A 16,789-nucleotide genomic window follows, 5' to 3' on the forward strand; every position below is an offset into this window, starting at 1 on the left:
TATTTTGAGAGAGTATATGTGTATATATATACATATATATATATATATAGAGAGAGAGAGAGAGAGAGAGAAGAATAGAAGGAAAGTTCAGAGCCCAAGTAACAACACAAATACTGAACTCTGAAAGAGAAAGGTATAGACTTGGATCTAATGAATTTGAAGCTAAGAGATTGGCCAGGTATATGTGCTCAGAAAGTATAAATATACGCAAGTAAAACTTCCTCATCTTGCTTAAAGAGAAAATGTATAAATAGCGATTTAATGATTCATTGAATATCATGAAAAATCATGATTATAGCAAGAGATCTTCAAATCTCAATGGTATAAAAAAGAAATGAAAACAGATGGGAAGACTCCGTGGGATTATTTATGTAAGCTCTCTGAGGGGTATATGAAACATTAAAAGAAGAAAGAAAAAAATTAATGAACTAAAGAAAAGAAGAAAAGAAAAAAAGAAGAAGAAAGAAAGAAGAAAAAGAAGAAGAAAGAAGAAGAAGAAAGAAAAAAGAAGAAAGAAAAGAAAGAAGAAAGAAGAAGAAGAAAGAAGAAGAAGAAAGAAAAAAATCAATGAACTAAGAGGTGGAAGTAGAAACTGAAGGTGAGATATGAAAAGTATGCTTAACTCTATAGAAATTGCAGAAAGGTAAAAGGAAGAATCATTGGGGCTTTTCAACTATAAAGTTACTAGTGAACTTCAAAGGAACACAATAGGAGCAGAGACCAGAATTCAGGTTTTTAAATGGTCGATTATAAGTGAGAGAGGTGAAAGTGCAGTATACTGTATCTCATGGGGTAAGGGCTGGATCAGGCGTATCATAATTGTGTTAGGGCCCTAGTTTCATCACTTGCTAAATATGTCTAAGTAAACAGGTTACTTCAAATGTCTAAGCCTAGTTTACTCATGTATGAAATACAGATAATAATAATAATGTAACTCATCAAATTATTGTTAGCATTAAATGTTTGCAGCCTATTTTTTGCAAAGTATATGCTCAGTGATGAGTAGCTCTTTTATTACTGTTGTCACATTTTTTTAAATGTTGACAGAGCAGAAGAGGAGAATGTCTCAGGTAATTTTTGGTGACAACATATTGGAAATTTCAATCATGGCAAATACCATATTCAGTGGATGATGGATTGAGGGAGACATAAGATAAATAAACTGAACTTAGAAATTGGAGATTTAAGTGATAATAAGGGCTAAAGTATATTTGTACCCATGGAAAGTTAAAAAGAAGGGGAAATAGACATAATTGGATTGAAAATTCAGGAAAGTTAAGCTCAGGATAATATATATACATCATTAATGTGAATGTTTAAAAGAAAGTGCAACTGATATAGTTTCAAATACATTGATTCTTGGTAATATGGAGATCAGTATTTTCAGTTGTATAATCAAGTTTTTATTTGTCTTGTAGGCAACTGTTGTGTCTTAAAATCTTGCTTACTGGGTAAGATATTGATATCAGAATCAATGATGTTTAGATTTTTTTCTCTTTTAAGGAAGTACCATATTATGTTGTAGTATGACCCGGAATTCCCAGGAGCTTGTGTTAATTACACTCGTTGTTGCAATGTAATATATAACAGTGTAGAAGTTGGAAAAATTATGGGAAGAACCCAGAAAGGAAGTTAAAAAATAAATGTACTTAAACTCTTCACAATTGAAGAGCTTTGCCATCTATTAGTTTATGATTTATTGGTTGTGCACAAGTTGTTTGGACACTCTACCTTCTATTTATTCATCTTAAAGTGGGGACAATTAAAAACAAAAAAATAAATTCCTAATAAAGTTTAACTCCTTTTTGAAAAATTTAGTGACGGACTGATAGCTATGAAAATCCATTACACTAAGAAATATAAGGGACTTGAATAAAAGAATTAAGTGGCAATCCAAAACTTGCTGCAAATTGGAATTGTCAAACATTTAATTGCATATGTATGTGTGCATATGTGTGTATACTCTTTTGTAACAATGGATGTAAGAGAAGTGATCAGATTCTTGGAAAAATAATTCCAAGTGGTAATGGTGTACTTAGCTGAACTATATACATCAGATGAGGAGACAAAAGAACTTTTCAAACATGGAGACATTTACAAAATTATCTCTCTCCGGGCTTCCCTGGTGGCGCAGTGGTTGAGAGTCCGCCTGCCGATCCAGGGGACACGTGTTCATGCCCCGGTCCGGGAAGATCCCACATGCCGCGGAGCGGCTGGGCCCGTGAGCCATGGCTGCTGAGCTTGCGCATCCGGAGCCTGTGCTCCGCAACAGGAGAGGCCACAACAGTCAGAGGCCTGCGTACCGCAAAAAAAAAACAACAAAAAAAAACTCCCTCCCACTCTTCTCTTAGGAAGTAAACTGATGTTTTTACTGACATTTTATTAATTCTTTTCAGACCTCGCTATATTTTGGGACTCACTTCAAATATAGTAACTGCATATTTACATCTGCTTTTAGGAATTCCTGTTTTAATACAACAGGTACTGAAACTTTTTCCAAGGACTTCTAAAATGTCCTCCTCCTAAAGATAAGGAAGTTTCTAACGTTTTCTTCATATCACTTGCTTTTCCTCTTTGGCTCGAGATTAGGGCTCTATTTTTAACATTTCTTTCTCTCTCTTCCTATGCACTTCTCTACCATTCCATCTTGATGAAGAATTTTAACAGTTTTTACTTAAGAAGTATTTGTCTGGCTCTCCTGATGTGGAATGTGGTGTGTCAATGTGTAATCAATCACATCCATACTTCAAAGAATTTTGAGATTTATATTTTGTTTTAAAGATCTCTATGATTCTCATAATTTTATGTAATCAATATGTAAATGAATTAATGGACTGCATGTAAACGTAACTAGAACTTAAGAGTCAAGAAATTTCAGAGGAAACTTAGATAACACCAAGAGCAACAGATTCATTCTACCAAAGAGAATAGATGACAGGAAGGTTAAGGTGCTGCCTCTGTATGACGTTTCCAGTTAGTGATAGAATTTGGTATAAAAGCAATTTTAGATTATTTCTAGTGTATCACACCACTAGTTCACTCTTTTGTGTTGATCTAATACTTCTTTGAACACAAAAGTTACATTTTTAAAAAACATATAACATACACATGTTACATAGAATATGTCCACATATATTTCTGTAAAGGTAAACATGCAATGTAATTAAAAAGTTATTAATAGTCACAACACCCCTGTAAATTCTAAGGAATTTTTATATTGCTTAACTCCTGAATGAAGACCTGTTACTGTGATATTATAAATAAAAAAGAATCTCAAGTTATTTATAAGTATTGAAATATTAGGACTACTGCTTTCAGTAGTGTGAAAGATATCCCATAATTTTCCAATATATGAGCACCAAAAGACCTCTTTTCACCTTGTCACTTTTGTGGTTTCCCGTTTTACATGAAATTATTTCCATTCATGGTTTTTGTTTTGCTTTGTTTTGTTTTTTTCACATTGTTTGTTTGTTTGATGTAAATCAAACACTTTTTGGGGTTTTTTTCTGTTAACATCTGTGTGGTTGTTATGGGCTGAATTGTGTCCCCTAAAATTCATATTTTGAAGTCTTGACCATCAGTACCTCAGAATATGACTATATTTGGAGATAGGGTCTTTAAATAGTTAATTAAGATAAAAAGAGGTCATATGAGTGGGCTTAGTATGATTGGTGTCCTTAGAAGAAGAGGAATTAGCCCAAGGGAAAGACCACATAGAGACACGGAGAAATGACAGCCATGGACAAGCCAAGGACAGAGGCCCTTGGAAGAAACCAACTCTGCAGACATTTAATCTTAGACATCTAGGTTCCAGAACTGCAAGGAAATAAATTTCTGTTTTTTTAAGCCACCCACTCTGGTGGTGCTTTGTTATGGCAGCCATAATAAACTAATGCAGTGGTGTAACAAACATAAAAGATAGAAGTACTAAAAAAAGATGGGGCTTCCCTGGTGGCTCAGTGGTTGAGAGTCTGCCTGCCGATGCAGGGGACACGGGTTCGTGCCCCGGTCCGGGAGGATCCCACATGCCGCGGAGCGGCTGGGCCTGTGAGCCATGGCCGCTGAGCCTGTGCGTCCGGAGCCTGTGCTCCGCAAATGGAGAGGCCACAACAGTGGAGGCCCGTGTACCGAAAAAAAAAAAAAAGATGATTAGTGTGGAGAAAGTAAGACCCACCAATTTCATGTACTTGCTTAGTACCTCAGTCGTGTAGTTTGAAATGACCTGCCCCTCCCAAGTTTTCTTTGTGCCATCATTGCTTCTGATATGTGAATGCATGCAGAGGCAGTCAGATTCTCAGGCAAGGTGCAAGATGCAGTAATTCCTGACAAGAATCATTTTGTCAGCTGGAAGTGATTTGCATATTAACCTTCTTCAAAGAGTCTCACATCATGGCATACCCAGTCATATTGCTGGGGAAAACCTAGATGTTGACTTAATTTTTGCTCCAGAATGGTTATGACATTGCCAGCTTTTTAAAAATCACATGAATATTTCCCAAAGCAAATTATACTGCGAATTATCACACTACATCAAGATTCTATTGCAGTTCTCAGGGATGAGACAAAGGTGAAGTTGAAGTCATCAGAGGAGGAAAAGGAATTCAACAGTTGTTCTTGGTAAGGATGACAAGGAGAATCTGCAATTATGAGACACAAAAAGAGCGATGGGAAATGCAGATTCAAATGGCCTAATTGCCACAACATAATTATCAGTTATATATTTTTGAAGTAAGCATTTAATAATAAATAAGACTGAATATAGTTTGCCTATATTATTTATATTTCTACCCATTTTCCCCATGTGTGAAGTTTTACTTTCACACTTTGCAATACAAATATAATTATAAATATTTCATAAACACAGCTGGATATTGATGAAGTCTGCAGAATGGATCTATAAATAACTTTTATTTTTCCTATATATTGTTTTAATATTTCAATAGTCACTTGTATATTTATAATATTAAGAAAATATATTATTACCTTATAGTTAGTTACCTGTTTTGTTAAGTGTATTTCTGGATAGTGTGAAGTTCATTTAAAAGTAATGTAATGAGTGCAGCTTACCTGTCTGCTTATAAAATCTAGTATTTCTTAGAAATATCATCAAATTAAAAAGTAAAAGTTTTTACAGAGAAGGTTTATGGTATCGTTTATATTAGAATTATTGGAGATGATAGCGTAAAGAAGCCACTCTGAGCTCCAATATAATGATATTCACAAAGTTGAAATCCATGTTAGTTAAATAAATCAACTACCAGATTTTTCATTTGTGTTCACTTTAAGAGTTAGTATTTGGTTTGAATTTTCTGAAGTCCCTGATTTTTCATTTGTTTGGTACTACTTAATAAATATTTTTAGACATGCTATAAATCCATTCTGTATTATTTGATAAATATTTTATTTTCTTTGTTCATGAAAGAATCACTAGACTGTAAGAAACTCTGAGAAGCTGTTTATCAATTTCTCTTCCCCTGTTTAAATCAATGACATTTTTTTTCCCCAAAAAAAAGTTTCATAAAAACACAACTTAGGGCTTCCCTGGTGGCGCAGTGGTTGAGAGTCCGCCTGCCGGTGCAGGGAACACGGGTTCGTGCCCCGGTCCGGGAGGATCCCACATGCCGCGGAGTGGCTGGGCCCGTGAGCCACGGCCGCTGAGCCTGCGCGTCCAGAGCCTGTGCTCCGCAACGGGAGAGGCCACAACAGTGAGAGGCCCGCGTACCGCAAAAACAAACAAACAAACAAAACATAACTTAAATTTTATCTATGACTGAAGACTGCAATGATCTGGTGATTTGTTAAAACCAAACTTCCACCCTTCCACACCCTGGCACAATATTAAAACAAAACTAATATTTATTTTAATGTGGAGTTTCAGCCCTGAGGCCTCTCTTTATAAAGAGGATTTTTTTTAAATTTTCTTTTTAAAAATTTTATTTCTTTGGAAAACAATGAATATTTTCATGAACACCTTTAATAGGAACCAATATGAAGATCAAACATTGCTTTTAAAATTTGGGACTTACATATTGAATTTGATATTATCACATTTATTTCACTTTTCTCAGAGGGTAGGAAAAACAAATGTGTTTTGGCATACAGTCTAAAAAAGAAAAAAAAGAGCATTTTAATTATAAGAAGATGGAGTCCAGAAAGTATTCTTCTTTTTTCCTTAAAAGGAATGAGAAGTCTGCGTGTTGCTATTGCTCCTTGACATAAAGACAGTGTCTTTGTTTTATGTCCTCTGTGTCTGAATCCCGCAATGCCATCACAGCAGAGTGTACTCTACACGACTTTAAATGATGAGAGTCTCAATAGGCACTTTAGTGGAATTAAGAAAAATCTAACACTCTTCCACCGTGATGCCACATAGCTATCTTCGTTCTAGGTTGTCACGTCAGTAAATTGTATTTAATAGGCCTGAGCTTGTCTCAGTGTGTTTCCAAAATAACAAAACAAAACCAAGCAAGTACACATTTTAGGAATTACCTTGTGTTGGCAGAATAAACCAAAACTGACAATATGATAAATATAGCAACTTGCTAGAAACCAAATAATCAAAGGAATCTTGTCCTAGAAAGCCCGGTATGTGTGTTTGTGTGTGTGTGTGTGGTGTGTGTGTAGAAGCGTGATGTCTATTTATGTTCCTTTCTCTTAAATTTCTTTTGTTGGTTGTGTTTTAGCCTTTGCTTCTCCCCTAAGTGACTTTATCAGTTTTATAACTCTCTTCTTCTCCAAACATGTCTGCCAAGACTTTAAAGTGCGGTCCCCAGTCTGTTAGATAGGTGTAGTCCTGGTCTGCTTCCATGGTCAGAGATTCTATGGAGCTAAGAGAGTCGGCTACTGATCCATTGCCTTCATAGGCATATGTCGCCAATGAGTCGTATGGTGGGGCGGTGGGGTCCATATCATTTTCCTGTAGCCTTTGATTAATGAAATCCCTTATGTCTGCATTATCTTCCACTGGTGGTCTCTGACGAGGCAAACAGAGAGAGTCTGGTTTTATATCCCTGCGAATTTTGTTATCTTCAATCACCTTTGGGTTTCTCAGAGCACCAATGTCGAAAGCCTGGGTGTCTTCCTCCCCGCCTCCTTCATCATCATAATGGATAACATTGTCTCTGATGTCTTCTTTAGAGGTCATCAGGGTGTCTTTCTTCTTCTGCCTTCGCAGAGCTACATACAGCACAACTATGGCTAGAACAGGACAAAGATTGCAATATGAGAATATGTCAGCCCAACTCTCCATAAAAAATAAAATTGATCAGGGCTGGCTGAGTGTTTTTAATGGTATCCTATTACTTTCAAAGTAAACATACTGTAATCTATAAGGATCATATCTATGTTGACTTTTTTTCATTGTTTAAATTCAATTTCATTCTGGAATTGTAGCTAATATGTAACCACAGCAAAATTATTCACAAAATCAAACCATTGTAGCCTTATATTTAACATGTATTGTATTTAAATATCTCAGTGTCAGGTAAAAAGTGTGAGTTACAAAATTTAAAAAGAAAAAAAAGAATGTTTGTTTCAATCATACAGAGAACTGTATAGTATTGAAATAATAAAACTTGAATATTGTTTGCCCATAGCTAACACTTAGATATTATCCATACCTATATTTCTCAGTTGTTAACATTACTGTATTTATAATGCAATAAACACAAATCACGTGACAATCACTTTTAAATACAATAAACAAGAAAGAGAGAGAGAAAGAATATAGAATATAAGGGCCTTAGCTTTTCAAATTATGTCAACTAAGACCACAAATTATTTACATTTATGTGTCCTACCATATTGAGATAGTTTCCAAACCAAATCTCTAGTATTCAGTTTACCTTCTTGAAGCAAGATAATATTTTGAAATACTTAATTTATAGACCCTCATTATTGAATAGCTTTGTTCCCCATTAACTCACAGCCATCATTACATCAATAGTGTTTATTTTTTTCTGGGAGTAAATAAGCACAGATTCACACCATGAAGTCAGTGCTCAACTTTGCCTGGCATAATACTCCCCTCTCCTCCATAGTGGTGGCAATAGATTGAAAGCCAAAGTGTTTGGTTTACCATAACAGAGTCTGGAAGGAAGACTCTTGTCATACGATTAGAAAGTAGGAGACTGCATGATGACAAAAGCCCATTTATTCCCTCTTCTTCCAAAATTAAGGAGGAAGACAGAGGAGATATAGGTAGAGCTTCTGTACAACGGGCCTTGCAGAGATGTTTAGCACTCTGCACTCCTTCCAGGCTTTAGGCAAATCTCAGAACTAAAAGCACTATTGTTGTTCACCCAGAGAGTGTGTGAGAGACTGTAAACCTCACAGAGAAACCCTGCATATTTATAAAATGGCTTTAGAGTATCTATGGCTGAGAAAGAGACTAGTTAGATGTGCTTGAGGGCCAAATAGAAGTTCCTAAGCACCGCAAGATTCTCACCCTAAAAAAAGACATAAAAAGGGCTAAGAATATGCTGGAAGATCTAAAGGAGTATGAGACTGGCTAAGGAGATCAAAGAATAGATGGATTTGTAAGCAGACCCCACGGCAAAACTAAGAGTGTCAACATTCCCAGCTGTGTACTAGCAATTCACAGCTAGGAGCAGGGTGGACACTTGGTAAATATCTGGATGAATGAGTGGCAGATGACAGTATGTGATAATGCTAACCTAAGCAACATGAATTGTTACTCTGTAAGAGGGCCAAAGAGGACAAAGACGAGCATCCAGAATGTACCAAATCATGCCTAGGTGGATACGGAAATCCTCTGGGACTCAGACAGCCCCTAGACAAGAGTATGAAAAAGAAACGCTTGTTTTGAAGTTAAACACCTAATTGATTTTGATCAGCTTCAGTGTGAGAACATTATTTTGCATCTTCCCTTTTAAAGGGGTTTATATCATCAGCACAAACAGATGTCAGATATAATTTATAATTCTAAATTTTAAGGACATAAAGAATACTTTGTTCTACACATCAAGGTTATTTGCATGGAATTAATATCTGCACCATGCAAATTGGACTAGAACTTTACCCTCCAAACCAAAATGAGCTTCTGACTCAGAGAATGTTCTTCACAAATTAGTATATAATGCCTTGTACCATGCTTTACACCCTGGTACATTTTTAAAATTCTATTTTCTAGCCTAGAGATAAAGGTAGGTATGTACATTTGTCAGAATATTTTGGTTAAATAATAAACATGAATATAGAAGCTGATCCCACAGTGCCCAACTGTACTTCTGTTGCAATTTTAATTTAAAGGAATGCTTAGAAAAATAGAAAATCTCTCTTTGCTTTTGTGAATCTGGCAGCGAATGAATAAATGAAATATAGTCAGCTGGACGGAGTTGATGGAAGAGGGAAGCCCCTAAAGTAGGTTTTTATTCTCACAGAGATGTTACAGAATACATTTACTTCAATCCTTTCCCTTTGCTGCACTTCTTGATATTTCACTGTGTTCTGTTCTGTTCTAGTGGGAATGGTTAGAGTTTTTGATGTGAGGAGATCTGAGAAAAGTGGAATAAGAATTGTGTCTGGCCAGCACTTTAGACAGAAAAAAAATTTGGAAGTGCTTTTACCTTCTACTTCTTTCCTGTTCTTTCGCCTTTCTTTCTTTCTTTATCAAACTGTTATTTGACAACTACTGTTCATCTAGTATAATTTTAACGGTTATACAACACTTTATTAGGCAGCAATAATTACTAGGCTGTAAAAAATGAATTTAAAACCGTTGCTGCAAATGAGATATTTGTCATAGAAAAGTTCATCGCAGCAAGTGTCACAAATTGTTATTACTTGAAAATTCTCTAGGGCTTGAACATACTTTTATATTTTTGATGATGTTATTGATTTATTTCTATTGGTATACTTCCATATGGAATAAAATAGAAAATTAATACTCATAATATAATTAACTTTAATAATAATTACATAATTCAGTATAGATAGATAGTCTTCCTTCTAACCAGATGTAGCATCTCAATGAAGAAAAAACTGATTTACATGGTAAAATAAGGAGTGAGATACACAAATAAGGGAGGGGTAGAGAGAGAGAGAGGGAGAATATGTGATTAATATTGAAACCAACCTAAGAGTATAACAATGCACAGTAGGATTGCAATCAAAGCCCCGGTGCTAAGTCCTACAGGAAGAAAAATTGCTTCCACGTTACAAGACAGGATGGTACCATCAGAGTCACATCTACAAACTCGAATAGTCATTGTGTTTGTGCTGCTCTGGACAGGATAGCTGCTGTCTTCTATTACAACCGGGAGGAAATACAACTCTTGCTGCCTGCGGCTGTATCCATTTCTTCGGGTTTCAATGCCAGCTGTGTTGTCTACAAAACATGACATTTATGATAAGATGGTTACCATGAGTATCACTTGAAATCTTCAAGTTGGTATCTGTTAAACAGTAGGAAGCTCTTCTTGAATCAGTAAAAAACATCCATATTTTAATTCTTTCTTTTATCATTATGAAAGCTGCCAAAATGTAATCAAATGTATTCAAAGCAATCCTTAGGAAAAGAAGAAACATTAATCTTGTCTGGTGTACGAATTAAATTTTCTATTCAGAAAGAATAGAAAATGGTTTACAAGACAAGAGTATGTTGTGTTGACAGACTATTTTTTTCTGACATCAAACTCTCACAGAGAAAAAATACTTCAGTGGATGTTTCCTTACATGATTAGAAGAACCAAGATTACAAAGGATGAATCAGTATAACATCTCACCTAAGAACCTGTTCTTTAAAATTGACAAATATCAATATAATATTTCAGATAAAGCTTGATTTTTTATTTTTCCCTAATCCATATCTATAATACATATATATATATGAATATATATATATTTTTTTCACTTTTGCAAAACAGCATAAGAAACATGGAAAGGAAAATAAAATGTGTGAAAAACATCGAGTCATTAAAATTTTTAAATATCATGAATTATAATAATCATCACTTTAATATAATCACAAAATTAAATCATTTTGATATAATTAACGATACAATATTTACTTGGAATAATCCAAGGCAATAAGAATTTAAAATTTTATATTAGTTCTACTAATATTTCTATTGAAAGTGTTGTTTTGCATGCACTTGTTCTTCTCTTTTTTTTTTTTTTTGCGGTACGCGGGCCTCTCACTGTTGTGGCCTCTCCCGTTGCGTAGCACAGGCTCCGGACGCGCAGGCTCAGCGGCCATGGCTCACGGGCCCAGCCGCTCCGCGGCATGTGGGACCCGGACCAGGGCACGAACCCATATCCCCTGCATTGACAGGCGGACTCTCAACCACTGCACCACCAGGGAAGCCCCATCTTCTTTTATTTCTGTACATAAAAGTGGAATTTTTGTTTTATTCATAACACTATTTCATTTTTTGAGTCTATTGAAGTCACTCCCAGAAACATTTTGCTGTTTTTTAGAAATGTACTAACATTTAGTCCATTGTAGCCATACATGATACCTACTTTGGAATCAGGTAAAATAATTTTAGAAAGATATAGTACTCATTAAAATACAAGTATGTCAGAAAAATGTTACTATATCAATATTCCATTCATTCTATTTGTAGATTATAATTTCAACAATGAAAAATTAGGCACCTTCTCTATACCCATTTCAGTAGGAAGCACAAAACTGAGAAAACTTTATGTGATAAGATAGAATTTGGCAGGGGAATATCTATTTTTCATTACACAGAGGATATTTTTAAATTGAGAAACAAAATATAAACCTGCCAAATGTCTATTATAATATTCCCAGTAAGAGTCAGTGGTGTCAGGCACTTGTGTTGACAGTAGAAATAGAAAAATGAGGACTAGTTGAATCAATATTGAAATCTTCAGCCATTGATGGTTGTATACTTGAGTCTGGGGAAAGGAACCGTCAAGGATTAAAGCCTGAAACCTGGGTGAAAGTGATTAATAGAAATAGGAAGTCAGAGTCTCTGGTGTATTTGTACTTAGGGAGCTAGGGGTTTGATATTCTTGAACACGTTATGCCAAAAGGCAGTCTCCCCTTTTTTAAAGATTTATTTTTAACCCAGTATTATTATTGATATGTGACCATATAGAATTCATTATGCTGTCCATGGTGGGAAGAAAAAAGACATATTAAACCTCATTTTCACCCATAAAATGGTTTCTATCAATTGACAGATAAAGAAAATGTGACATATATTGTATATACACACAATGGAATATTATTCAGCCATAAGAAAGAAGGAAACCCTGCCATTTGTGACTACATGGATGAACCTGTAGGGTATCATGCTAGTGAAATAGACCAGAAAAAGACAAATACTGCATGGTAACACTTATATGCAGAATGTAAGAGAAAAAAAAAAGCAGAACTTAGAAATAGAAAGTAGAAAAATGGTTGCCAGGGGCTGGGGGTGGGAGAAATAGGGAGAGGTTGGTAAAAGGATACAAACTATCAGCTATAAGATGAATAAAGTCTGAGGATCTGACATATAGCATGGTTACTGTAATTGATAACACTGTACATTATAACTGAAATTTGCTGAAAGAATAGAACTTAAATGTTCTCACAAATAAAAGAAAGGTGAAAAAAAGTGTCTATCCATTTAAACAAAAAAACTTACACTTAAAATATATCAAGATAAAACAGGGGATATGGTAAATGGCATGAGTGGCAAATACATGTTCAGATCATGAAAAAATACTATACTTTGAGGCAAGATGATCTGATTCATATTATTATGATTAATCATATATAGATTCTTCAGCAAAGATAAAATGGTGGAAAATAGTCAATACTTTTGTTCCTGAATGATGTGACCATCTACTTAGTTACCCAAGCCAATGATCTAGAAGTCTTATTAGTTTTCTTCTTCATCATATTTATATATGGAATCTAAGAGATCTAGAATGAAGCTCTATGTATTCTATCTCCAACCACTCACCTCTATCCTCACAGCCATTACCTTAATCCATTGGATTATCCTAATCCAAGACTCTCTCATCCATTTTCTACAATAGTATCAGAAATAGTCTTGTATCCTTCTATTGTCTTTTCCACACTGCATCCAGACTGACTTGCTAAAGTGCAAATCTGAATATGTTAAACTCTTGTGTAAACCTTTCAAAGACTTCTCAGGTCATTGGATTTAAGTTATACACTTTTTAAATGACTTATAGACAGGTTGACCTATGGTTCAGTTTGACTTGGACAGCCCTGTTTTAGATGTGCTGCTCTAATTAAAATGCCAAACACTGTCCACTGCTATTCTCAAACATACTCCAGTTTCCATGATAAAACATGTAGTATCCCTACCTATTAGGCCTTTCATAATTGGGACCTTATTTCATTCCCAGCCGTTCCTCACATTACGTTATTTGATGACGCAAATCTTATTGAATTTCCTTCTGTGACTCTAATTTCCTTCCCCCAAGTATTTGAAGAAAACTAACTTTCTTTCTCAAAGCATCCTTTGATTCCTATCAATCAATCATCATCATTATATCATCCATCTTATCACTTGCTCATTTGTTCCATAAGCATAGAATCTAGCAAGAATTAGCTTTTTTCTACCCAATATTATGAACTCAGGAGTTTTTATTCCCGATATTATGTCTACAGAAACTTAGAAGAGATAAAATATCTAAAGTCACAGAACAAATAAAGTCAGAACAACTGATCAGTACTTAGCCTTATTATATCTAATCCAGTGTCCTTTATATTTTTGTAGATTTTAGTAGCAGCAGACGTGATAATATTAGTATTAGTGATAGTGATGGCAGTGGTGGCAGAAATGTAAGTGTAGTTATGATGGCAGAGGTGGTAGCTAAAATTACCTTAAAGGTAATAGGTTTTAGGCATTGTGTTAAAGGATTTGCATACATTATTGTATTTAATAAATGAACCATGAGGTTAATTTATTTTAACTATGAGGTTGAAATTCTTTAGTATAATTTAATATATCGATAATCTGCCATTAAGTAGTAATGCAGTGGGAGTGAAAACCTATATCATTCTCATTACAAAGCCTGTATTCTTGACCTGTGCCATACCATGTGTTATTCAAATAAAACAGTTACTTGTATGTACAAACAGTGCATGTAGAACAAATGATATATTTAAAACATGAAAAGTATTCAATTTCCCAGATAGCCTATTGTTTGTTTGACTCATTAAGGGAATGTCCACATTATAAATGGAAGTAATTTGCCTCATTAGATATAGTCTATATAGGTTAACATTTAGTTTACTGCTAGCCATAAAATTTTGTATTTCTTATATATGCATTTCTATATTTTATGAGCTTGAGTGCTTTTAGGAAGAGCATGGATTTCTACCTTTGTGTCCTTTTACAAAGTTGCATGATAAAAGGTAAATTTTTATGTGGTTAAACTTACTTCTGAAGTCACGAACTGTAAAATTTGGTTTGATGGCAGCTTCAGGTGATAATTTAAAGGAGAATTGCTGCCCAGCAGGTGAAAGATCTCGGTCTGCAGCGCTGACTATCTGAATTATCTGAAACAAAGTTGAGATGAGACTTGAAATCAGTCATCAGTTTCAAAGGGAACTCTACACACCAGGCTAATAAGTTTATTTAATGAAACATGCAAGTAAACAGAAATGATATTTTTCGAATTCATATCAGTAGGCCAATTATTTACAAATATTTTTTATAAACAAGTAGCTAAATATTTACAGTTTAATAATAGCAGGTACAAGTATAGGGTATGGGCTAATTCCAAATCGATATCTACATAACTAAAAAGGTTAATGCCATTGAAAATTCTCACTAATAAGCAAAATAAAATTAAAATGTACTTGCTTGCATTTTAAATTACATGAAATAAATGCTTTCTAACCTGATTATTTAAAAGTCCTTGCAAAGCAAAATTTTAGTATCATTATGTTTGTGAGAATGAGTTTTATTTTCATAACTAAGTAAAATGATGAGAAAGAGATACACAGGATGTAGATCTGTTTTTGTTGTTATGTTTCTTTCCCCCCAGTGGATAAGATACAAATTGTGTTTTCATAGAATTTTTTTTCTTAAGAAGTAAGTATGACTAACCTTGTTTCAAAATTTTTCCTAAATTGTTCCCATAAGTGTGTAATCTAAGTAGTTAAAATTCTGATACTTCAGTGAGATGCCCTTAAGAATTTGGAGGTTAACTTCCAAGGGCCAAACTATGAAACTGATAATTCACTATATATGTAAGCAAATCAGAATGGCTTTGAGGTATTTATTTATTAACATATCCAATGGTTTTGCATCAGGAAGAATTTCAGGAAGTGTGTGACATAGAGGATAAAAGCAGTGTGCTGCTCAGGTGACCACACTCTTAGACTAAGTTTGAATTTGCCAGAGGAAGACCTTAGATTTCAAATATGACATTCTGCTCCCAGCGGGCAAAGCCTGCATCCTGTACTCTTAGGTTGATGCCATTAAACATGTCAGTTATTTACCCCTTTTTGTTTTTATTCCATGGTTGAAACCCAGTCTTATGACTATGATCTACCTTCCCATCTAGCTGTGTGTGCTCGTAGGCACACACAGAAACACACAGGAACACACAAATGTATACACTGGGGCTTCGAGTGTCTAGTGCAGTACTAGTAGTTTGTATTTTGACAATGGGTCCTCTAATGAGAAATTCAGTTCCCTATTTTAGTGTAAATCAGTCACACAGGATCTATTTAGTCTTTAGAATTGTCATGGATTCAACACCGAAGGCTAAATATGGCAATTTAGTCAAATAATTACCATACAGACCCTGTAAAACTTCAACTTTCCTTCACATGTGCTCAGATTACTATATCTCACCCCTAAAATTTCTTTAAATTTTTGGGAATTAATTTGTGAAGTTCTGTTTTGTTTTGCCTTTGCTATCAACTAGCACAATTATTTACTAAATTAACACCAAAACTTATCAAGAACATAACTTTACAATGAAGAAACATCCTTTAAAACAGCATACAGAGATGAAATTTTTGGTATAAACTGGTACTTATCTGTAATTGACACTTGAGAGTTATTGCCCTAAGTAAAACAACTCCCATACTTCATTGGTTCATCATATAAATCACTATTGATTTATATAGCATCATCTTTCTTTTCTCTTACTTCTTTTGAAGATAGATAGACAGATAGATAGATAGATAGATAGATAAATAAGCCATACGTACATATATACATGCATGCATATTCAATTATAGTCCAGAAGAGATAGATAGTTCCTATGCATAGTTTCTAGACAAGGGTCAGGATGGCTGGGGTCAAAAGCAGGAAATGCTCATATACTACATTTCAGACATTTCAGGGTTATGTTTTATATGTAAATAAGATGCAGAATGCCCCATAAAAGAGCTTCCAATGTCCCCACAGATTCCTTACCACTTTGTCTAAATATAAGAAAATCAAGTTATCTCTAATAACTTCTACTATTCCCAATTTTTTAAACTCTTTAATTTACTGGAGAAACATAGAAGCATTAAATAGAGTTCTATTTCCAAAAGGCTTTCACTTAGTGCATTACAAAATTCTGATTGCTGTGAAACCATTAATGTTCCTAAATTACCTAAAAATAATGGATTGGATTTTTGGGGTGGCAGTAGAAGGCTCTGAAAAGTGGAGAATAGCTAAGTTGTAGAATTTTGGTAAACCTCTTATAACTCTGCAAATAACCACTTCAGGTTATTTATTTATGTAGTATCTACTATTTCAGACAATAAATCAGGCACTGGGTTTACCCCATGTAAATTTTGTATGCATTTAAAGTGATAAAGCATTAAAAC

The 16,789-nt window shown here is 34.6% G+C and overlaps 1 protein-coding gene across 2 annotated transcripts in view; it reads right to left on the reverse strand.

Annotated features, from left to right (window-relative positions):
* Nucleotides 1-6,070: 6,070 nt before the first annotated feature.
* CDH12 (cadherin 12) overlaps nt 6,071-16,789 on the reverse strand; it is a 282,182-nt gene continuing 271,463 nt past the window's right edge. For both annotated transcript variants that reach the window (XM_082652021.1, XM_082652020.1), the window contains 3 exons: nt 14,395-14,512; nt 10,097-10,348; nt 6,071-7,197 (listed from right to left, as the gene is read on the reverse strand). In XM_082652021.1, coding sequence (XP_082508147.1) covers nt 6,698-7,197; nt 10,097-10,348; nt 14,395-14,512 — 870 coding nt within the window. In that variant the 3' untranslated portion in view covers nt 6,071-6,697. The remainder of the gene's footprint in view (nt 7,198-10,096; nt 10,349-14,394; nt 14,513-16,789) is intronic.

Source organism: Grampus griseus (genome assembly GCF_964374135.1).
Source record: "Grampus griseus genome assembly, chromosome: 3".
NCBI classification, from domain to species: domain Eukaryota; kingdom Metazoa; phylum Chordata; class Mammalia; order Artiodactyla; family Delphinidae; genus Grampus; species Grampus griseus.